Source organism: Microcaecilia unicolor, chromosome 1 (genome assembly GCF_901765095.1).
Source record: "Microcaecilia unicolor chromosome 1, aMicUni1.1, whole genome shotgun sequence".
In the NCBI taxonomy this organism is placed as follows: Eukaryota; Metazoa; Chordata; class Amphibia; order Gymnophiona; family Siphonopidae; genus Microcaecilia; species Microcaecilia unicolor.
The window spans coordinates 652,514,326-652,537,832 of record NC_044031.1 but is presented as its reverse complement, the minus strand read 5'-3'; the positions used below and the strand labels follow the sequence as shown (position 1 = coordinate 652,537,832).

At 42.3% G+C, this 23,507-nt stretch overlaps 1 protein-coding gene across 2 annotated transcripts in view; it reads left to right on the top strand.

The window, feature by feature from the left end:
• The window catches only part of FTSJ3 (FtsJ RNA 2'-O-methyltransferase 3), a 48,315-nt gene that overhangs the window by 10,273 nt on the left and 14,535 nt on the right, over positions 1–23,507 (top strand). For both annotated transcript variants that reach the window (XM_030186067.1, XM_030186076.1), the window contains exons 4-11: positions 5,437–5,483; positions 12,794–12,873; positions 13,042–13,141; positions 13,294–13,488; positions 16,708–16,823; positions 17,292–17,396; positions 17,928–18,028; positions 18,127–18,213. In XM_030186067.1, coding sequence (XP_030041927.1) covers positions 5,437–5,483; positions 12,794–12,873; positions 13,042–13,141; positions 13,294–13,488; positions 16,708–16,823; positions 17,292–17,396; positions 17,928–18,028; positions 18,127–18,213 — 831 coding nt within the window. The remainder of the gene's footprint in view (positions 1–5,436; positions 5,484–12,793; positions 12,874–13,041; positions 13,142–13,293; positions 13,489–16,707; positions 16,824–17,291; positions 17,397–17,927; positions 18,029–18,126; positions 18,214–23,507) is intronic.

Below are 23,507 nucleotides of genomic sequence, written 5' to 3'. Positions count from 1 at the left end.
TTTTGTTTTCTTTTTTTCTAGTTAAAATAATAATTAAAAAAAAGACAGCCAGTATCCCCAGAAATGGCCGTTATAAAAATTGAACTTGTTTTTTTTGGTGCACCATTCCTGGAAATACTGCAATACCAGGTTGATGCGTGGAGTGAATGAAGCAAATGTACATATGTGTGTCAACAAGATAGAATAAATAAACTGTAGACTTATTATACCGCCTTTAATGATTGACAGGCCAAGGTGGTGTACAGGCTAAAATTAAGGAAGAAGGAAAGAATGCAAAATCATGAACAGAATACAGACCATTCAAATAAAAAACATACACCCACTTTGTTGGGCAGGGAAAAAGCCGAGGCTGAGAATGGCACTATTGATAGGTCATTGGAGGCAGGGTGGTCTGGGACTGCCAGATTTGAAGTTATATAACCAAGCTTGTATGCTTCGGCATGTGGGAGATTGGATTGAGGGGACAACTGTTTACACACCATTATATTTAGAACAGGAACATTTTGCGCCTTATCATCTTTATTTTCTGTTGCACTGCAAAAAAAGTCAGTTGCCTGAGGGTATAAAGGGGAGTGTGCTCTTGAATTCATTGAGAGAGGGGTGGAAGGTTTTAGTGAGGCGGTTAGGTGGGGACCCTGAGGTGTCGGATCAGTTGCCTATTAGAGGGAATGGAAGGTTTAGATCAGGATGGGATAATGTTTGGTTTAAGAAATGGGAGCAAAAAGGGATATATCTTCTGGAGCATGTAATGGGAGCCACAGGGGAGTTGGAACCGTTAGGAACTTGGGAGGAAGAGTCTTCTGAGGGGTGGGGTGCACAGTTTGCCTACGCACAGCTAACACACTACGTAAGGACCTTGGACAGGAATAAGTTGCAATTCAAGCTAGGAGTAGAGCTCAGGTCATTCTTTTCAAAGATTTCTGATAGTGGGTTGTCCATCTCTGGGTTAGTGCAGGCCCTTGTTCAGCTATGCCCTGCTAGAGGGTTTGAGGGGATCAAGGCAAAATGGGAGGAGGATTCCGGGGTGGGGCTAGGTACTTGGGAAGTTTTGCAATCTTTAAAAGGAGTTTATACTTTAACATCTGATATGCGGTTGAGGGAATGTGGGGCTCGGGTGATCCTACGGGCATATATGACTAAGGCGATGTTAGCACATGTGGAAGGGGGCCAAGATTCGCAGTGTTCCAAATGTGGTCATCCTAGACATACATACTATCATGCATTTTGGGCTTGCCAGAAAGTGAGGAGATTTTGGAACCAGGTGGTGCGTTTTTTGGAACGCCTGGTGGACAGATCTCTTCAAGGTTCAATGGAACAATTACTGTTGGATGTGCCTGGAGCATTTCGCAGTTTAAAGGGGCCTGGGCGACTGCTTTGTAGGAAATTATGCTTGGTGGCTCGGAAAACAATTTTACAATACTGGGTGGGGACGGAGACTCCCGCTTTGGGGCATTGGAGGAATCAGATACACCAATTGATGGCATGGGAAGCTCGAGATGCGAAAGGCACTCTAAGACGCAAGAAACAGTTTTTGACAATTTGGGACCCTTATTTGCAAATAATGAGCCCAAGAGGTAGGAGTTTCATTATTAACAATTTGTAAAATTCCTGGGGTAAAGTCCATAAGAGATGAAGGAGGTTAAGTTGCTTACACTCGAGACAATTGTAAGATGGTTTGGGAAGGGAGGGTGGGGAGGGAGAGAGGGGAATTGCTGTTTAGTAAGTCAAGTTATGGGTGGTTAAGGAGTGGGGGGAACAGGGGGAGGGAACAAAGTTTTGTGGAAACACTGTATTTTGGTTCACTGCTGGAGTTCCATGTCCTTTCTGGGGTAGATGGAGGGCATGCAACTTGTTCAATAATAGTGGAAGAGACTGGAGTTTTCAGATGGAGGGGCAGTTACGTGTGTATTAGAACGGTCTGATTAATATTATGTTAAAAGGGAGTCTTGGGGATTCAGTTAACACAGGTTTACAATTAAACGGAGGGGAGGGTGGGGGGAGGGGGGTTGTTTGGGGATAAAAAGTAGAAAATGTTTTGACGTATGTGGACGGATTGATAGTTCTCTGTTGTATTAGGAAGGTTATTCGTTGACGTGTATCGATGCTTTATATAATACGTCAATAAAAAGATTTAAACACATAAAAAACATACACCCACTTTAAAGAAAACAACTAAAACAGTGTAACCTAAAGGTCTGTAAAGCCATATGGATATTTAACAAAACAAAAAAAGACCTACTTCAGTGTGTGCCTAATCAACATGTCACTGGATGCCTTCTTAAATAAAAATGAGCATGTGTGCTTTAATGCAGACTACACGTAGGCTTTGAATTTAGCTCATGTCTTGTTCAGTAGTAGCTCAAGGTGCATTATGTTCAAGTACAGGAGGTAGTTTCCTGTCCTCTGAGGGCTTGCAGTCTAAGGGGTCAAAGCTCAAAGCCGGGCAATAAAGCCCACAACGCAACAGCACACAAGGCAATGAAAATGCAAAAGAATAGCTAAGAGATGCCCGAAGCTAATTATATTTAAATTTTTTGTGTAGTTAAAATCATGCTATGAAACCGAAAGCATGAGGAGGAACGTTCCTGGCACGTGCGCTTAAGGGTTTTGCGGTAAGCAAGGCTCTTGCATACATGTCCAGATAAAAGTGGAAGGACAAGCACATATTGGCACTTGTCTTCTGTGCTTTTTAAGTATGAGCCTTTCAAAAATAGTTTGCAATTTAAATTTTCGAAATGCTCATATTGAAGCGCAGATCAACGGGTGCAGATAAGTGCCTTAGCTTTTGGTTTTGCTTGGACTTGCGCATATGTTTGTTTCTCACTTCAGTTTTTAAAAGTTGCATGGGGGCTTCCTTTGGCTTGTAAAAAAGGACAAAACTGGCAGTCGAATCTGAAACATTGATGAGAAATCCTCTCCTCAAAACCCTTAATGCTGCCCCTTAACTGGCATTAATTTTTCAGGCCATCGTATCATTCTGTGCATTGCAGGGCTACCATCTGGGCATTATGAAGGAGTACTTATTCACTTCATTTACATCCATTTCAATAAATTTCAGTACAGTTTGTGGCCATTTTCAGCACTGAGGTTACCACTCATGCTCGAGCCCTCTATATTCATTTGGTGCATATTAATATTCACGCACATCTGGCGCTTACTGCTTTTTACCACTGGTATTATTTTTTAGTATTGGCTCCTAAGTTTTTTACCTGAGGCAGTAGACGGTTAAGTGATGTGCCCAAGATCACAAGGAGCCACAGTGGGATTTGAACTCTGGCTTTCGGTCCACTGCTCCAACCATTAGGCTACTCCCAGGGGGTAGTGCGTTCCAAGGTATGTGCTTATTTTTAAAATACCTGCAGAGAGCACATGCAGAATGCTGACCTGCCTCGCAGCTGCTGTAACTTTGTTACTGGAGATTATTGCTTTATAAAGGCTCATACACACTTAATCACCCTCTACATCAGGGGTCCTCAAGGTCCACAACCCAGCCTGGTTTTCAGGATTTCCAGAATAAATATGTATGAGATCTGTTTGCATACTGTGGAAGCAGTGAATACAAATAGATCTTATTCATTGTGGAAATCCTGAAAACCAGGCTGGGTTGTGGATCTTGAGGACTGGATTTGAGGGCCTCTTCTGTACATTTTAAAATCCTCTTTCGAGGTTAGGGGTAAGAAGCATCAGTGGAGGGAGGGGATTTCAGAAACTTAGGGTCTATAAATAAAAAGTATTCACTCATTCCCTATATGCGATCTCCACAGATCCCTCATTATAGCTATTGACTCATAAACACCTGGAGAAATGATCTAAGCCTCCTTATAAGCAATGAGTAGTGTTGAAAAGGTAGAATCCTGACACTAGAGAGCAAAAGGTCATTAAGAGGCATATTTTCAAAGCACTTAGCCTTCCAAAGTTCCATAGGTTTCTATGGAACTTTGGAAGGCTAAGTGCTTTGAAAATGAGCCCCTTAAACACCTATCAGTCAGGAAGACAAGAGCTGGAAACATCCAAATAGGGCTGGACCATGGAGGAATCTTCTCAGGCGCGTGGGATAAACATAAAGGAATCCTGTTCAGAAGGAATGGATCCTCAGGAGCTTAGCCGAGATTGGGTGGCAGAGCCGGTGGTGGGAGGCGGGGCTGGTGTTTGGGAGGCGGGGATAATGCTGGGCAGACTTATATGGTCTGTACCAGAGCTGGTGGTGGGAGGCAGGGCTGGTTGTTGGGAGGCGGGGATAGTGCTGTGCAGACTTATATGGTCTGTGCCCTGAAGAGGACAGGTACAAATCAAGGTAGGGTATACACAAAAAGTAGCACATATGAGTTTATCTTGTTGGGCAGACTGGATGGACCGTGCAGGTCTTTTTCTGCCGTCATCTACTATATGTTACTGAAGGTTGCAGTCAGTGTGATCAAATAGCTGGGAAAGCTAAGAGTGTGTCCATACCGAGACTGAGAAAGTTAAGACTTCAGAGAATTTAAATGAGAGCTTAAAACTCTACTCTTTACGCAAGTCTTTAGTTGGGGTGAAGACTGATTTCTAAGTTGTCATGTGAGCTGTTTGGGGTAATGTGTAATATTCCAGTTTTCTTTACGGTGTGTATTATGTTTTTATAATTTTTATGAATGTTTTAATTGGAATCCACTAAGAACTTTGGATTAAGTGGACTACAAGTTTTTAAAATAAATACATTAATAAATAAATGTGCATAAGTGGAGGCCTTACTGTGAGGAATAAAGATGTGGGAATAGTTCTGTGTAGGTCATGGGTATGAGACCACATCTACGGTATTGTGTTCAGTTCTTTCTGGAGACGTTGAGAGGGTGGAAGTGATTTTAGTGGAGTGCTACCAAAATGATCCACAGCTTGCAAGGTTCAAAATTTGTTTAAAGTCTAGTAAACAGATGGGAAACAGGAGGGGGGCTTTGATAAAGTAAGTAATTGGAAAATGTAAGGCTTGGTTATTTGAACAGATTTTTAAATGATTATGAATTGTAATATATCCTGTTTCAGTGATGTATGTTAGAGCTTTATAGCTGTGAAAAGGAGTGGGTGCTGTAGAGGAAAGGAAGAACATTAAAAATGGCAGGATATGAAGCTGCAAGGAGATAGGCTCAAAAGCAATAGGAGGAAATAACTTCTTCACTGTAGTTGGTGGATGTTGGGAATTACAGAAACAGAACTGTGATCAGACTGAAGGAAGAAAATGATTGGAAATTGAGTAGTGTCTAAGGTGACACATCGGCGGGGGCAGTTGGGCAGACTGGGAAGGCAAAGATCTTACTGCACAGCTGCGTTTTTGGAGGAATGTATCCAGAATACTATAGCTAAACTTTTAATTGCAAGAACCTTAGTAACGGAACCATCCTGTGAACATCAGATCTCACTAGTACATCATCTTATTTGTAACGTTTTTTGTTTGTTTGTTTTTAGGTTGCAAGTTGCATCTAAGTTTATGCCTGTTTCCAGTCTAATTATTGGTAAGTTATAATAATTCTTTAATAGAGGGAAAAATCCGAGACGCCAGGCCACCTGATGACTAAAATGCACAAAAGAAAAGAAAGGAAGGATAAGAAGCAAAAAATCAAATGTGAAAAATGAAAAAAAAAAAAAAATCCAAACAAAATAGTAGTAGCAATGATTTAAAAAGAAGAGAGTGGAAAAGCTAGAAAAAATGAAGATATTTTCCTTGGCACCTAACAATGTTCTCCTTTCCTTGATGTCTCGCTAACAATTGAAAAGGAGAGCAGCTTTTAAACTAGTTTGGGGGGTGGGAGATTGGGTGAACTGGCAGTTGCTCAGAAATATATGGCCTGGAAGAGGATATCTACAAAATTTGCCATTATAAAAGAATGATTACTGAAATCTGCTTTACAGTGGACTTGCGTGTGATTTTTATAAAGCAACTCCAAAATTTACGAAATCCCAGTCAGATTGTTAGACAACTTGCAGATGTTTACATAAGGACATAAGAGTAGCCATACTGGGTCAGACCAGTGGTCCATGTAGCCCAGTATCCTGTTTTCCAAACAGTGGCCAAGCCAGGTCACAAGTTCCTGGCAGAAACCCAAATCGTGGCAACACTCCATACTACAAATCCCAGAGCAAGCAGTTGTGAGTTTGATTTGGATGATGTATCTTCTCTGTTGGTCACTCCAACACCGGCTTTTGTTATCATTCAAGATTAATTTTAAAATTCTCATACTTGCACACACAGCCCTGAACTCCAGGGTTCCGGAATGCTTAGAGAATTTCTTGATTTATACACAAATTCATTTTCTTCTTTCCCAACTTGAACATCGGTTTTTCCCTCATATATGCCATTTAAAAATTACTTGCAAACTTCCTCTTTTTATTTAGTCCCATTCCTATGGAACCCGTTAACTATCTTAAGGGAGGAAATTTCCCTTGCAAAATTTAAAACTGCATTAAAGATGTATGTGCTTGACTCTCTAAATATAGAATTAAAAAAAAAAAGAAAATCAAAGGCGTGCTCCAAAAATAACAAACATATGATGCACAGTGGTTTCTTCAGTACATCACCAATACAGTATTTTCCTCCTTTCCCTCCCCCCCAGACCCTCTCTTTTGCACCTCTTGTTTCCCTTCTGTTAGTCATATCCTACTCAAGACTGAATACATGCTCTCTCTACTCCTTCCCACACCATGTAAGAAATAACCATATTTTTTTCAAAAATGTCTATTTTTTTGTTGAAATCTTTTATTAACATTTTCAAAATTATAACTTGTAAACAACATAAAACAGCCTTCAACAATTTAAAAGAACATTTCCTCTCATTAAACAGTAAAATCTACCTATCCAATATCTCCCATTTGCAGTTTTTAATGGTGCCCGATGAACATTTCTGGAGGAGTGGCCTAGTGGTTAGGGTGGTGGACTTTGGTCCTGGGGAACTGAGGAACTGAGTTCGATTCCCGGCACAGGCAGCTCCTTGTGACTCTGGGCAAGTCACTTAACCCTCCATTGCCTGCCGCATTGAGCCTGCCATGAGTGGGAAAGCGCGGGGTACAAATGTAATAAAAAAAAAATAAAACATTTCTGTTCTGAAATCCTCTCATAATTCCTAAATAAACTAACCCAATTCCACCATGAATGTACATTTTTCCAGTATTTTCAAAAGGATGTTCCTGTCAGAATTGGGAAGTCCTGCTCTTAACGTCCAAAAAAAAGTCAATCTCACAGCCATTTTCGTACAGGAAATACTTTGGGGTTTCCTATTCAAAAAAAAATACACGAGGATGTCCAAAATGAACAGGCTTTTTACAAAGTGAAATGTCCAAATTATGAATGCCAAAAATGCAAGGACCAGGACGTCTGTCTAGCAGCATTTTTACAGGAATGACCATAAAGATGTCCTTGCAAAGCAGAAGGGCAGCTTAGTGTTCAGTGCAATGGATTGTCAATCAAGGCATCCAGATTCATGTCCCCCTATAACTTTTAAATGCTGAGCCCTACAGGAACAGGGAGATACAGGGGCTCATTTTCAAAGTACTTAGACTTACAAAGTTCCATAGGTTATTATGGAACTTTGTAAGCGTAAGTACTTTGAAAATATACCTCACCGTGTACACCACTTCAATAGCCTTCAGGCTTTCAGATGATATTTAGGTACAGTAGGTATATGTCCGTTTCCGGAGGTTTCACAATTTGTTTCAACAATTTTTATTGATGATCCAACCCAACTTAATTCACCTCTTCAAACAAGCCTACCCAAACAACCCAACTTAATTCTCGAACCTAATCCACACCACTAGTACTACCCTACTCCAGTCCTCTCCCCCACGTCTCTTCCTATTGTCCTACTCTCTATAACTGGGTTATCTCTGTGATACTTCTTACCGTAGTTTGTATTATCTCTGTGATACTTTGTACTATACCTTGTAAGCCGCACTGAACCTGCTATCGAACGGGAAAGAGCGGGGTATAAATGCTATAAATAAATTGTAAACATAGCCAGCAGGCTCCATATATAACGAAATGAATATCAAAACACACTTTAGAACAAGGTGATAAATTCCATCATCAAATGTATTCCCCCCTCCCTGCCCAAACCTTTCGACCCCCCCCCCTCCCGGATTTTAACTTCCCCCCTTTCCCTAATCCTAAGTGCTGAAACTCCCACTTCTATCCCAACCCCCCATCCCCTGTGTGCACCGTCTAATCACCATCCATCCTAGTTGCCCTAAGTGCCCCAGTGAAATCTATTTAAGACCTGGCTACATGCCATTGGAGAAATCTTATTCAGATAGGCCCCCCACACCACAAGGAACCTCTGCTGCCTCTTAGGGGGTTGATGTGCTCCTTGGGACTCCCACAGCATGAGCTTGGAGGATTCACAATTTAAAGGGAAAAAAACCCCCAACTGAAGTGGGAATTGAACCTGGGTCCCTTGGTTTGCAGTTCACTGTACCGACCACAAGGCTGCTCCTCAGATGTGCTTTGCTCAAAATGCCCATAATACCTTATGCTGTCCGTAGAGCCTGGTAATTCCTTTCTGGTTTCACTTTCAGGGGAGAGGCAGGGGGACAACAACCACTGGGGGATTCATGAGGGTGTCATGCCTTAATCCCTTCAGTGTTCAGCTGCTCAATCAGAGCACCTTTTTGTACCCTGGACTTGACTGAAACAAGTCTAAATAAAAAATGGTTTTTTTTAGATTTGGACGTTTCTTCCTGTTTGATTATCACTGTTGGACGTCCTAATTTTGGACCTCCTGTAGTCCAGCTCAGAACACACGCACAACAGAAACTTGCTATTTGAATGAATTGTAGTGTAGGATGTCCAAATCCTGCCATTCCAAAGTTGCATTTTGGACATTTTTGACAGATGGACTTTTTTTGTTGTTGCCATTTTAAGACATTCATATGCTTTGAAAATGAGCTCTTATAAGATTAATGGCCACAGAAACCAAAAAAATAAAAAAGGGAATGGGAGTTGATCTACTACTTTTCTGTGGAGGGTTAAGTGACCCACCCAGAGTCATAAGGAGCTGCAGTGGAAATCGAACCCAGTTCCCCAGGATCAAAGTCTGCTACACTAATCACTGCTCCTCCATGCAACTAAAAGTCATCTGTTGACCTTAGGCATAGCTATCTTTTGATATTGCTGTTTAGTCAGTTTTAGATACACAGTACATCTTCCATAACTGAGCAAGCCTTTGATGAAATATTCAGTGTTTAGTTGCTCAAGGGCTTTATATCAAAGTTTTCCTTAGCCTCAGCAGCAGATGAATCCAGGAACTGGTGGGTTGTATCCGCCTACCAGCAGGTGGCGATAGAGAACACTGAAAGAAGCAGTGATACTGGACATCCAGCTCCCTCTTTACTTCTATATCTCTTATCTCCAGCAGGTGGTGGACGGATTCCTTCCAGCTCCTGGGTTCATCTTGGGGTGCTCCTGGGCATTTGTGCCAGTTGAGATTGGGGGGGGGGGGGGGGGGTCTGGCTGATGGTGCCAACCTTGAGGGCATACTTGCTTTGCAGTTCCCTGCTCTACCCCTTTCCCCCTGCTCTCTGTGAGCTCCCTGGTCTGTTGTCTTTGCTGCTGCTGCTGCAGTAAAAAAAGAAAACCCCTCACAACGTTGCAGAATCTAACTGGAAAAAAAAAAAGAAGACATAATCAGGAGTTGTTTCTCTGCTAGCGTCTGCCTGGCTGTGGGGAGTGGGAGTGCTGTGGAGACTCCCTTTGCACGCTTTGAAACCGGCATGGCGGCCGAAGTTGTGAAGCGATGTTCCCGCTGCGGCTCTTGCCGTTCCGCAGCTGGTTTGTGTGTGTCTTGCTGCTCTGACGCGGCCTCAGGCGCTGAAGGCAGCTTTTACACTGGGGGAGGTTTCTCGCGCTTCAGAGAGCGCCATGCGCCTCGTGGTTGCTGCATCTGATGCGGCTGTGGAGTCAGCGCCATTTTCCTCCTCTGAGGCGTCCCGTCCCTCTGGTTCTGGAACGGGTGTTTCTGGTGCGGGGGCGGGTGTTGCCTGTTTTACCATAGGTCCTGTAGCTAATTCTATCTTGGATGCTTCTGGCACTTCTATGGCAGGCATGGATTTTTCTCCTGATTTTATTTTGTTATTACATCAAGTTTATTTAATGAAGAGAGGATTTTCTTTTGTTCCTCCCCCCTCTTCTCCTTCTGCTGTGGAGATCAGGGAGTCTTTGCCTTCCCAGGGTGATCTTGGATCCTCTTCCTTTGTAGATTCTGCTAAGTGCAGAAAATTAGCACCCTTGCCTAACGAGGGGTCTTTGAGATTGCTTTCTCCTACTCCCTCTCTTTTGGCAGGATCAGGGGAGTCAAAGTGTGCTAAGCTTGATGATTTAGAGGAGGGTGAGCCTCTGACAGCTGAGCAGGATGACCCCACAGCTGTCCGGAGTTTTCATCGAGATCAGCTTCCGGCTTTGATTTCTGAAGCCTTAGCTGCGGTTAATATTGCTGATCCAGAGGGAACAGGCTTAGGGAGTGTGCTTGGTCTCCTTTTAAAGCATCGATTTCTCAGAAATTAGCCTTTCTTCAGAATGGTCTGCACAAGGGGTTGTCTTATAACTCTCTCAGGGTTCTGGTTGCTGTGCTAGTCTGCTTCCATGGTTGAGTGACGGGCTCTTCTCTAGCGGCTCATTCGGATGTGGTGCGCTTTCTTAAAGGTTCCCTTCATCTTCGACCTCCATTGCGGCGTCCATGTCCTTCTTGGAAGCTGAATTTGGGCCTTAGTGCGTTTGCAGGATGCGCCTTTTGAACCCTTGCGTTTAGCAACTGATAAAGATCTTACTCTGAAGACTGTGTTTTTGATGGCTATTACCTCGGCGTGCAGAGATTTTGAAATTCAGGCCTTATCGTGTCAGGAGGTGTTCCTTCAGTTTTCGGAATCTGGTGTTACTCTTCGGACGGTTCCGGTTATTTTTTGCCCAAGGTCGTGTCTGCATTTCATTTGACTCAGCCACTTTTTCTTCCTTCCTTCAGGAAGTCGGATTTTCCGGATAACTTTTCACTTCTTCGTCTTTTGGATGTTTGTTGGGCTCTTCTTCGCTACCTTCAGGTCACTAATGAGTTTAATTTTTCTGACCACCTTTTTGTACTGTTTGGTTCCAGGCGCAGGTATGCGGCGTCCAAGGCGACCATTGGTTGATGGCTCAAATAAGCCATTTCTTTGGCTTACTTACTGAAGGGAGTTTCTCCTCCAGAAGATTTGCATGCTCATTCGACTTGGGCGCAGGCTACTTCCTGGGCCGAAACGGGTAGTCTTCCTTTGGAGGAGATCTGTCGGGTGGCTACTTGGGCTTCTCGACATTCTTTTGTCAAACACTATAGGTTTGATGTAGCAGCACGGGGTGATGCTCACTTTGGGGCGACTGTTCTCTCTTGGGGAGTGGCAGCTTCCCACCCTATTTAGGGGACTGCTTTTTTACATCCCACCAGTTCCTGGATTCATCTGCTGCTGGGGCTAAGGAAGGTAAAATTATGTCTTACCTGATAATTTTCTTTTAGTCGCAGCAGATTAATCCAGGATCCCTGCCCTGTTGTTTGCGACACATTCTTTTGTCTTTGCATTCAGCTGATGATGTACCAATTAAAAAGAAAAAGAAGAGAACAGCACAAGTGTAGATTTTGATAAGAAAATGTGAATCTTGACACAGCTCTTTGCTAATGGTTCACTTTGGAGTTGTTTGTTTAGTGTATTTTGAGACCTATTTTATCTATTGTTGGATTCTGCTGTTGCAGCTTTGTTGTGAGGAGGTTTTTTTCTTGTTTGCTATGTTTTATTCTCCTCTGTTTGGGGATGCGACATATACTGAAGTAAGAGGGAGCTGGATGTCCAGTATCACTGCTTCTTTCAGTGTTCTCTATCTCCACCTACTGGTAGGCGGATACAACCCACCAGTTCCTGGATTAATCTGCTGCGACTAAAGGAATGAAAATTATCAGGTAAGACATAATTTTACCTTAATAAACCTGAACAAGGTCTCTAAATGGCAAAAATATCGAAACCAAGTTTAGAGCTTTTTAAAGCAGGTATGGCTGGGGAGTAACCTGAGCAGTGTGGCACATTGCTGGGCAGACTGGATAGCCACACTGGTTTTTGTGCCATTGTTTACTGTGTTATGTCATTATCCCAATTGCAGAGGACTTAAATACAAGTCTGTACATACATCCAGTTTCTCATACACCTGCACACAACTATGGAATGAATTACCGATTGCCATAAAAACAACACACGACCTGACAACCTTCCAAAAATTATTAAAGACCTACTTATTCATAAAGGCGTACAATAAAGATTCCCCATAACGATCTGACTTCCTAATTATTCCAGTCACAACTATTGAGGAACCCTATCTGTTCATCCTAATTACATCCTCATGACTGAATATTATATCTTGTCCTGATATCATTATGTTATGTTATGTTATGTTGATCTTTCAATCCAATATGATTTACTTATGCACTCTTATTTGTAATAATTGTAAAATTATTATTCCGTTAATATGATTGCTTTGATATTCTATGTACCCAGCTGTATCTATATTTTGAAATTCTTATCCTATAATGTGTACATGTTGCTATAACATTTTGTAAGCCACATTGAGCCTGCAAATAGGTGGGAAAATGTGGGATACAAGTGCAGCAAATAAATAAATGTGTTATCCTGCGAGATTGGAAGGACTCGAGATAATGGAAGGGAAATTGTCAGGGAAAACGTGCACACAAGGTCCTGAGACAATATGGAATTGAACAACCCCTGTAAACTCTCTTGGTCCTTACAATGGTTTGTTTGTTCGTAGGAGTAGATTTGGTGCCAATTAAACCAATTCCTAATGTGATAACACTGCAGGAGGACATCACCACAGAGAAGTGTCACCAGGTAAGAGGTGGGGGGGTATCATCAGAATGGATGTGAGTCTTCAGCGCTGCGGGATCTTCTCGTCATGCTGCCCTCTTTCACAACCTTGAAGCAAATTAGCCCAGATTTGTGGGAACACAGTTTACTACCAGAGAACCCTCTGACTGACTTTCTGTTTTCCCATTACAGGCACTGCGGAAGGAACTGCAGACATGGAAGGTGGATGTGGTACTGAATGATGGGGCTCCTAATTTGGGGGCAAGCTGGGTGCATGACGCCTACTCACAGGGTGAAGCTGCTTCTCTCGTTTCCTCAGTGATTTCTTTCTTTGTGTGTCTATCCCTCCATTTCTCCACCCTCCTTCCTGTTACTATCCTTGTGTTATGGCAGTGAACAACAGGAACTGTATTAACCATTTCTCCTCTTCCTTCCTGCCCACAGCTCACCTCACACTCATGGCACTGAAGCTCACTTGCGAGTTCCTCAACAAAGGTGGTTGGTTCATCACCAAAGTCTTTCGCTCTCGTGATTATCAGTCTCTCCTGTGGATCTTCCAGCAGTTTTTCCACAAAGTGCAGGCCACAAAACCACAAGCATCAAGGAATGAGTCTGCGGAGATCTTTATTGTCTGTCAGGGTGAGTCTCACAAATAGGCGTGGTAATACTGAGCACAGTCACAATTTGAAAGGATTAGAGTACTAAATGTTTTGTGTTTAGTGGGTTCTGTTGGAATCAGTCTTGTATGGTTATAATGTTTTGATTTTGGATGATTACATCCCCATATCCAAATACATCCAGTGACATGCTCTCACACACTGGGGATAACATTCCTTAGTACAACTATTTATTACCAGAAAATGGTATTCACTTAAGTGACCTGAGATTATGTCTTCCTTTGTCTTCTGTCTGACTTGTGATCAACAGATCAGATTCTTATACGCAGCTGTGGAGATCTACAGGTGTGCCTGCAGGGTTCAGGGATCAGAAGTTCTCATCACATTCAGGGTTAGCATGTGAGATCCTTTGTCCCAGGGAACATCTGGAGAATTATTCCTTTTGTTGTAACTGCTGGCTCTTATTTTAAATTTAGTAAAAAGCAGTTTGGGCTAACAAAAAATATCTTCCATGCACTGTGGCTGAATAAAATATAGGTTTTAATTTTATTCTGTAATTCTATTGATAGCTGCCCAGGACCACCCTTGCTCAGAAATCACTCGGAGTGGGATTAGATTGGTTCATATTGTGTGTGATTTCCTCAAATCCCAGGCTGCATGGACTGATCACATCCAGAGTATATGGGTGCAGTGTCCAAGGGCAAATGACTTAATAAACAAGAATATCTTGCCCCAGGTCCACAAATATCTTTGAAGGCTGACTAGATCTTTAACGCTTTATAAAATTAAGGCTGACTAGATCTTTAACGCATTATAAAATTAAAGTTTTTATGTTTAAATATATTTTATTGAAGAGACAACTTCCATTTTGCAAACTAACACATGGAAAAAAGAAAAATAACTACGCTCTCCAAGAACATTTTACATTTTCTTCCCCCCCTTCCTCCCCCCTCCCCCCCTTAAGGTTTCAACAGTTGTATTGATGGTAATTCAGAAAGAACATTTCCAAGTAACAGATGGAAATAAAATACACAGCTCAAATTTGTGTGCAACTCTAACAGAATAATACAATCTACCATCAAACATTTCTCCCAACGTTCTCCTCCCCCCTCCCAAAAGTCTCTCTTACAACACTCAACTCATTGTATTGAAAACCATTTATGACCATCTAGAATAAAAACTATATTGCAATGCTGCGTCAAAAAGCATACATAGTGGAACCTTCAATTATCACTGCAGTATTTAGAAATTACTGCTCTAGCGGAGTGCCTGAACTCTGATGACACCCTAATTAAGTAACCGACTAATAACCCCCCCCCCCCCCACGACCCTGTCCAATCCCTAACTATTAATGAATATTCCCATTCCCTGTGTCCTAACCCTCCCTAACTATTCACCTTACCATCAAAAGGCCAAAACATTAAAAAAAAAAACAACACATCTTCCCTTTCAGAGCTTGTTAAATATTAAACTGCGAGCTTTATGTGACAAGGATTGTATATAGGGTTCCCACACCGCCAAAAATGCTTTCCTCCTTTTGGGGGAAGACCCAACTCCCCTGCGTTCCTCCAATGCCAATGTAATTTGTTCCTCCAATGCCAGAAATCTGGTGGAGACTCACTCGTCCAAGCGCCCATTACGACCTTCTTCCCGACCAGACTTGCCTTACGAATAAGCTGCTGGGTCCCCTTACCATGAAGTCGAAATACTTCATATTTATCCAATAATACCCCCTGTGGTGAGAATGGAATCCGAAGATTCACCAAAGACTCTAGATAGAGAAATATCTGCCTCCAAAATGCCTGAATCTTATGACATGTCCAAAGGGAATGCAATAGCGTAACCTCCTCCTGCTCACAAATCACACAAAGCGGATCCACAACCCCCCCAAATTTGAACAATTGACTTTTTTATACGCCCTGTACGTTATACGATATTGACACTCCCGAAGGCCTGCATTTACCGACAGCTGGGGAATACGTGCTATCAGTTTGGGAAAATCTAACTGCAAATTTGGTTGTCCCAAATCTACTCCCCATCTTTGGCGAATAGCCTCCGTATCTCTCTTTCCCTCCTGCACCCCTATAGCTTTCTGCAGGCCCGATACCGACAACCTATCTCCGGGGATCATCCCAAAGAAGGCCCTAATTCTACGCCCATGTCCACTTTCCAGCTTACTTTGGTTCAGGGAGCGTACGTAGTGAGCCAATTGATGATATGCAAATAAGTGATTCATACAAATACCAACTCCTAAGGCTCCTAATGATAAGATCTTCCCCCTTGTATCCAGAACATGCTCAAGCCTCGTGATCCCCAGATCCGCCCATCTGTGAAATATTTTATTTTCAGATCCTGGGGCAAATTGTGGGTTGTCCTGCAGTGGCAGTAGGTCTGATACATCTGCCTCCAAGCCCCATATCCTATTCAAGTCCCTCCAGACCTCCCGTAAGGGGCCCAACAGTACGCTATTGCGTATTGTGTATCGGAATTGCTCTCCTCTCACAATGCAATAAGTAATGTGGATGGAACGGTTTAAAAAACTCATATTCCATACCCCGTGGTGTATAATCCTGTCTCCCCATTAGCCAGTCCCCCAAATGGCGCAGCAGACAAGCTTGGTTATATCTGTGGATATTGGGAAGTCCCATACCTCCCTCCCTCCATGAGCCCATAAGTAAATTCAATGGAAGTTTCGGTTTAGTATCTCTCCACACAAACCTCCTCAGATAGCGATAAAGCTGACCTGAGTCTTTACGCCGAAGCCTAAAATTAAAGTTTTTATTTTTCTTTGGGTAAACTTTGATTTATCCACAGAAAATGGCTTTTATAAAACTACCTTATGATATATAAGCATAAAAGTATGTTTATTGTCAAGAAGGTCATGTGTAAGCATTCTTGGGCCATAATGTAGTCCAAGGTCACAAACTACACTCAGTTTATGAAATAACATGTGTACTTCATTTGCATACTTTTACACCTACTCGAGTGTGCATGTGCATTTAGCCTTAACTTCTGCAGGTTTTCCTTGGCTGTTTTATAAAAATACTTAGGGTTCCTTTTACAAAGCCACGCTAGTGATTCCGGTGCAACAAATGAGACTAAGACCATTCAATTCCTGTGAGCTTTGTCGCATTTGCTGTGCTGGAAGATTTGTAAAAGAGGCACTTACATGTTTAGGCACCCACTGGGGACCCTGTAACAAACTTAGCTTTTACAACCACAATTATTCTTGTCTCTCCAGGGTACCTGGCACCAGACAAATTTGACAGTAAATTTTTTGACCCTAAATTTGCATTCAAGGAGGTGGAAGTTCAGGCCAAGACTGTAAAGGAGCTGGTGACCAGCAAAAAGCCAAAGGTGAGTGTGTGGGGCCCTTGAGTGCAGGGTCCTAGGGTCCCTCAGTAAGTGTGTGGGCTTTATGTTCAGAGTTTCAGTTGCAAATTTGTGTACTGAGATATCAGCAGGGATGCATGTCTACCTGTCTGGGAATCAGTGAAGGGGGTGTATGTGGGGATGTGTAGCTGTTTGTGTGGCCAGGATAACAAGGGACTGCAGCAGGAATTGATGTAAAATGATACATCCTCTCTCTCTCAGTCCTCTCGCTGAATAATAAACAACTTTTTGCTAAACTTAATAGTAATTCTGTGATAGTACTTTGTAATCTTTGGTTGGGTTTCTGCCAGGTACTTATGACCTGGTTTGGCCATTGTTTGGAAAACAGAATACTGGGCTAGATGGATCATTGGTCTGACCCAGTTTGGCTACTCTTATGTTTTTATGTACACTTTTTTTTTTCCTCTCCTTTTTTCTCTTTCCCCGGCTTAGGCTGAAGGATACACAGAAGGCGACCTAACCCTCTATCACCGGTTTACACTTACAGAGTTCCTGAAAGCTCAGAACCCGGTCGATTTCCTTTCCAAGGCGAGCGAGGTGAGTCAGTAGGCCAAGACCAACAGGAGGAGGAGGACAACTGAAAATGGAATGTAGAAAAAGAAGCACTGTGAGGAGTCATGAATGGAGCATAAGTTAAGATCTAGGGCAGCTGTGAGCACAGGATGAGGGCTTTGCAGTAAGGAGACCAATATCAGGCACACTGTCTAGTCTAGCCCCCTTGCTCATGGTAAGACAGTAAAAGTTCTGGTTTGGATACTGCCTGGTGCCCACCATCTTCTCCCCTCTCCCTTGAACCTCTAATGATGAAGACGGATGAAAGGGAAGTACTGAGACACCATATGGTGTAATGGGGTAGGGGAGGAAAACGGGAACTTTACAGGGCTGGCTTGATGGAGGAGAAGAGCAGGGGCTACTGCATAAAATGCTTGGGTATGGCTTGGTCCCCCTGTTCCCCAAAGCATAGGTAACTTGGAACTTGGCTACATAATGTCATTTTTTTTTTTTTGTAATTACTTTTGGTATTGTTGACATTTTTCTAATGGGGTGATGGCGGGATCTTTTTGCCAGATCACGTTGGACAGTCCAGAGCTGGAGCAACACTCTACGACAACAGAAGACATTCGAGAGTGCTGCAAGGATATCAAAGTGCTTGGACGCAAGGAGCTGAGGTGTGGGAAATGGGAAGGGAGGGATCTCTGACGGTGTATGTGATGCTTATGAGTCAGGGCATTGTGTGATATCCATTTCACCATTTTTGCTGTTTCAGGTCACTCCTAAATTGGAGGTCAAAGCTGCGCAGATATCTGGTGAAGAAACTGAAAAATGAGGCAAGAGAACTGGATGCAGATATTAGGTAAGATGAGGTGCTCTGAGACTTTGAGGGCTCTAATCACAGCTCTGCCACTGACTTTTAGCTCCCTATATCTGCAGCATGCTCGATATAATCATGGGCCTCCATCTTCCTGTAATACTCTGGGGCAAGGAGTGCGAAATCCAGCCTTCACTACAAAATGGTCAAGAATTTCTTGGCTTGGGGGTTCATTCTGTTTTGCTTCAATTTGATATTTCTGGAGCATTTGACACAGTTGATCATGATGTATTGGTTGAGTGAATTTGGGTTATCTGGAGCTGTTTATAAATGGATAGAAGGTTTACTAAGAATAGATTTTACTGCGTCAAAAAGAATACTTTCTCATTTTTGTGGAGATTGGACTTTGGTGTCCCACAGAGTTCACCACTGTCTCCAGTCTTGTTTAATGTATTTATGAGCTCATTGGGTTCAATTTTGGAGGCATCAGATTACTGTGGTTTTTTATATTCAGATGACATATTTGTTTTAATTCCAGTAACATTAGATTTTCCAAACTTACAGACTTCTATTTCTGATTATATAGGCTTGACTCAATCTTGGCCTACTCAGCATTTCTTAAAACGTAATGCAGCTAAGACGAAATTGTTATATTTTTGCAATGACGCTACTTTGGTCCCTTGTAGTGTGACTATGGCCTCAGGAATACAGTTAGTTTGAAAAATCCCCTAGGGTTTTGGGTATTATTCTGGATACTAAGATAAACTATTTGAGTGAGAAGTTATTTTTTAAATTGTGACAATTAAGGGCAATAAGATCTCTGTTTTTTTATTGAACATATTTGTATGTTGGTTCAGGCTATTGTACTACCTCAACTGGATTATTGTAGTACTTTATATGTTGGATTAAGTTCAAGATTAGTTAAACGGTTGCACTTACTACAAAATACTGCAGCCAAAATGATCTGTGGCTGTTCTCATTATGATCACGTGACACCTTTGCTTAGACGTTTACATTGGTTACCAGTCTCTGCATGGATAGTTTTTAAGACTTCTTGTATTGTATTTATCATACTACAGGTGAATTGTTCCTCCCTTCTTCCACAGTTAATAGCTTATCCAGCTCTTCAAATGAATTCCCATTTTCATCCTACTTTACCGTTAGAATTTCCATCTGTTAAAAAAGTTCGCTGTAAGAGATTTCATGATGGCTCTTTATTTTCCAAGCTAGTAAATTGTGGAATTCTATACCTGTAAAAATGTGGGTGATTTTTGGCTATTTACAATTCCAGAAAGGATTGAAGACCTATCTTTATATTTAGTATTTGAATGAATAACTTTGTAGGGCCGCCTTGTTTTTAATTGAGGGTTTTTGAACTTCTGTAACCTGCTTAGACTCTGCATTGATATTAGTGGGATATGAAATACCTTGAATAGAATAGATTTATTTATCGCCTTCTTGAAGGAATTCATTCAAGGTGGTGTATAGCAAGAATAAGTCAAACATAAGCACTAGATAATTACAGCAGTAAAAATATTCAAATAACAATACAAAGTATGGCATAGTATATTGCTTACAATATCAACACAATTATGTAAAACATTTTAATAGACGGTGTAGGGTATTAAAAATGGAACATATAGGTAGGCAAAAGAGTAAGAGAAGTTAGAAAATAAGGGGACTAATTTAAAGAAAGTTGCACATGATGTCAGAGAGGTGATTAAATATTCTCATCTAGGATAAGAGTGGATAAACATGTCCTGCTTTAGTATGTGCAGCCCATGCCACTCCTTGTGTGTTTGAGACTTGCAAGTTAATTACTTCTTCCATTAAAGGCTTGGTTGAAGAGCCATGCTTTCAGCTGCTTCCTGAAGTAGAGATAGTCTTATGTTAAATGGAGCCTTCCAGGGAGTGCATTCCAGATTGTGAGGGCTACTCTGGAGAAGGCTCGCTTGTGAGTATCAAATCATGTAATATCCTTTGGAGAGGGTGTGGTTAGATATACTCCTTGGGAGGAGGACCTTAGTGTCCTTGAAGGTGTGTAGAGGGTGATCTGTTCTTCAGGTACTTGGGTCCATTTCCTTTAAGGGCCTTGAAGATAGTAGATGATGGCAGAAAAAGACCTGCATGGTCCATCCAGTCTGCCCAACAAGATAAACTCATATGTGTATACCTTACCTTGATTTGTACCTGTCTTTTTTAGGGCACAGACTGTACAAGTCTGCCCAGCAGTATTTCCCGCCTCCCAACCACCAGTCCCGCCTCCCATCACCAGCTCTGGCACAGATCATATAAGTCTGCCCTCCACTATCCTCGCCTCCCAACCACCAGCCTCTCTTCCCCCACCTGCTCCGCCACCCAAGATCAGACATAGAGTTTTAAATTTAACCTTGTATTGGTAGCCAGTGAAATTTTTGCAACAATGGTGTGATGTGGTCACTTCACTTGTAACCTTCTATTAGTCTTGCAGCATTCTGAATCAGTTACAAAGGGTCTGCACCATCTCCAGTCAGACCAGTGTAGAGTGCATTACAGTAGTTCAGTCTTGTTGTTATTATGGCATGCACAGCTGGGACAGAGGCAGTTTAGTTGTTGCAAATGATAGAAGCAGCTCTTGAAGGCTGCTTGGATTTGGGAAATGAGAGTGTATTGAATCTAACCGTATTCCAAGGTTCCAAAAGAAGAGGTTTATTGATAAAGTACCACAACTGAACAGACCCATGTAGGTTTATAGAATTAGGGAGATAGTGGTTGAATATTGCTAGTGCCACTATACAAGAGATTTTGATGTCAAGTATGTCTTGTGTTAGGGACCCAGGGATAGGCTGTGTGCTAGTCAGCTACATAGCATCTTAACTACTTGCTGACCTAGGCTAAAAGGAGGAGGAGAGCCTGCATAGTTCAGAGCACAAGTGTATTTGAAGTGATGTTTGTTTAGAGATGGGAGAAGTTCCTCAGGACTAATTCGGCATTTCCTATGGGTTTGATTTTGACACTGAAAGGGGCCCCACACTGAGCTGTGGATGCAATGGAGACCTGGCTTTATTTTGCTTTGACTACAGGTCCCTAATTTACCAGCTGAGGTCAGTGGGTGTTCCTCTGGTTCACTACATCAGCTTCTGTCCCGCTTGTCAGATGGCAGGCGGAGACGCAAGGAATCTGCCTCGAACTCCCCTTCTCTACAGATCGAATTTTGAACTTGCTAATTCATATGTGTTGCTTGTTGTTTCAGATTTCCAGTGCAATGCTGTTCCATGTTTGCTTTTCATTGCGGTATTTTTTAGGTTGAAGGTGGTTGCCATTTATTGGTTTAGTCCAGATTCCACCTGGTTTTCCTGATGTTTGGATGATGCATGCTGCTGTTTATTGTTGTATACTTTATAGAGGATTAGAGTTTTTGCTGTTTTAACATATCAATGCTGGGAACCTGATGATCACTATGTCATGTTTATCTCATCATTGTTGTGAGGGGAGGTAGGGAAGAGGGGGAAATTTTGTATTGTGGCTCATATATAGAGGGTGTTTGGTCAAACAGCTTGTGGATAGTTAATTTCTGGGATGTCACATGATTAACTCACATATACATGAGTGCTTCAGGAAACGCATTTTAATAAAAAGGGGGAAACACTCCTTCGCCTTAAACACTTTACACAAATTTATTACAGCTCTATACGGGGAGGGGCCAAGAAATGTGGAGTATCTATTTTGCTTCATGATTCCCTAAAATTTGGGGTGCAAGATGTAGTTCGCGATGGGGTTGGGAGATTGCTGCTGGTATGGGGGACCCTGCTGGAGATGCCTATGACTTTGGTAAATGTATATGCTCCTTCAGAGTCTTAGAACCCTTTTTGGCAGAGGGTATGTGGCATATTGCAGAAAAAGGTTCATGGGAGGGTATTCAGTACTTAAACATAGAAATATGTAGGCCGTTAAAGACCATATGGCCTATCCAGTTTGCCCATCCATGCCCCATCTATTCTCCCTATCACTCTCTTAGCGATCTTATGTACTTGGCCAAGCTCTCCTGAATTCAGGTATTGTTTTCATCTCCACTTCCACCAGGAGCCAATTCTTTAAATTCACCACCCTTTTCGTGAAGAAGTATTTCCTCAGGTTACTCTGAGTCTATCCCCTTTCACCTTCATCTTAACGCCCTCTCATTCCATAGCTTCCTTTCATTTGAAAGAAGATCGCCTCAAGTGCATTTATTCAGCAAAGTATATCTCCCTGCTACTGACTGACTGACTATGCACAGGAGACTGGAGAAATAGGAGACCCCCAATGGGCAGTTGCAGGTGACTTGTCAGGACAAAAATCTGCCTTGGGAGTCATAAAATTACACATCTGAGAGGACCCCGCCTAAATATCTGCCTGCTGTAATTTGGAAGGGGGGAGGGGTGAGAGAGAGATGGGATCAGCTGAGAAAGTAGATGGGGTGTGAATTGTGGGAAAGGAGGCTTGGCTGGGTTTGGGGTGCTCTTTTGCTATATGAGAGACTGAAAAAGAAGCAGCACTTGGGATGTGAGAGTGAGAAGTAATTCTTCACTGGTGAGGTGGGGGATGTTGATATATGTAAAAGGGCTTGCAGAATTTGGTAGGGAGAAAGGTGAGAGGTCAGGTAAGAACAGGGTAATCTAAAAAAGGGAAGGGGAGATGGTGGTAGAGCAGGACTAGAGTTGGGACAGACATCTTTCTCCTCTACCCACCAGCCTGGACTCTGCCTATCCTCATCCTCTATTCTATTTTAATCTCCACCACCTCAGATCCTAGAACCTACCCTTCTCTTCCCGTCCTGTCCTTGAGATCAGTTTCCTTTGCCAATACCCGAGAGCCTTTTTCCCACCTTAAAGAAAAAAGAGAGACAAACGCAAGATGAGACTTGCATCGTTTTTTAAATATATTAAATAAAAAAGGGGGGGGGGGATAAAAGTTATAAAAAATTTGATGGCTGTACGTAATGCTGTATTTTTGAAATGTTGCTACACTGAGCTGTGTAAAATTGCATTGACGCCGCTATGTTAAGGTGGATTTGTATTTTTTTTTACTTATCAATAAAAACCGTTGAAACATAAATATATTAAATAATGTACATTTCAGGAAATATGTAGCTCAATTACTACAGGCTCTACTTGTCACTTACGGTAAACAGAACCTTTGCAGGACATAACAGTACCTCAGGCCACTTGGGGCGGTCCCCTTACCAATGACCCGGCCTACCTGCCAACTGAGAGCAGCTATGTAAGTGTCTGTTAGTGGCAGCAGCAGCGGGATGCCACAGTCTGGCACTCATCTTGGCCATTTGTTAGGACGGCCCTGATCACAGAAAATGAGGAGCTCTG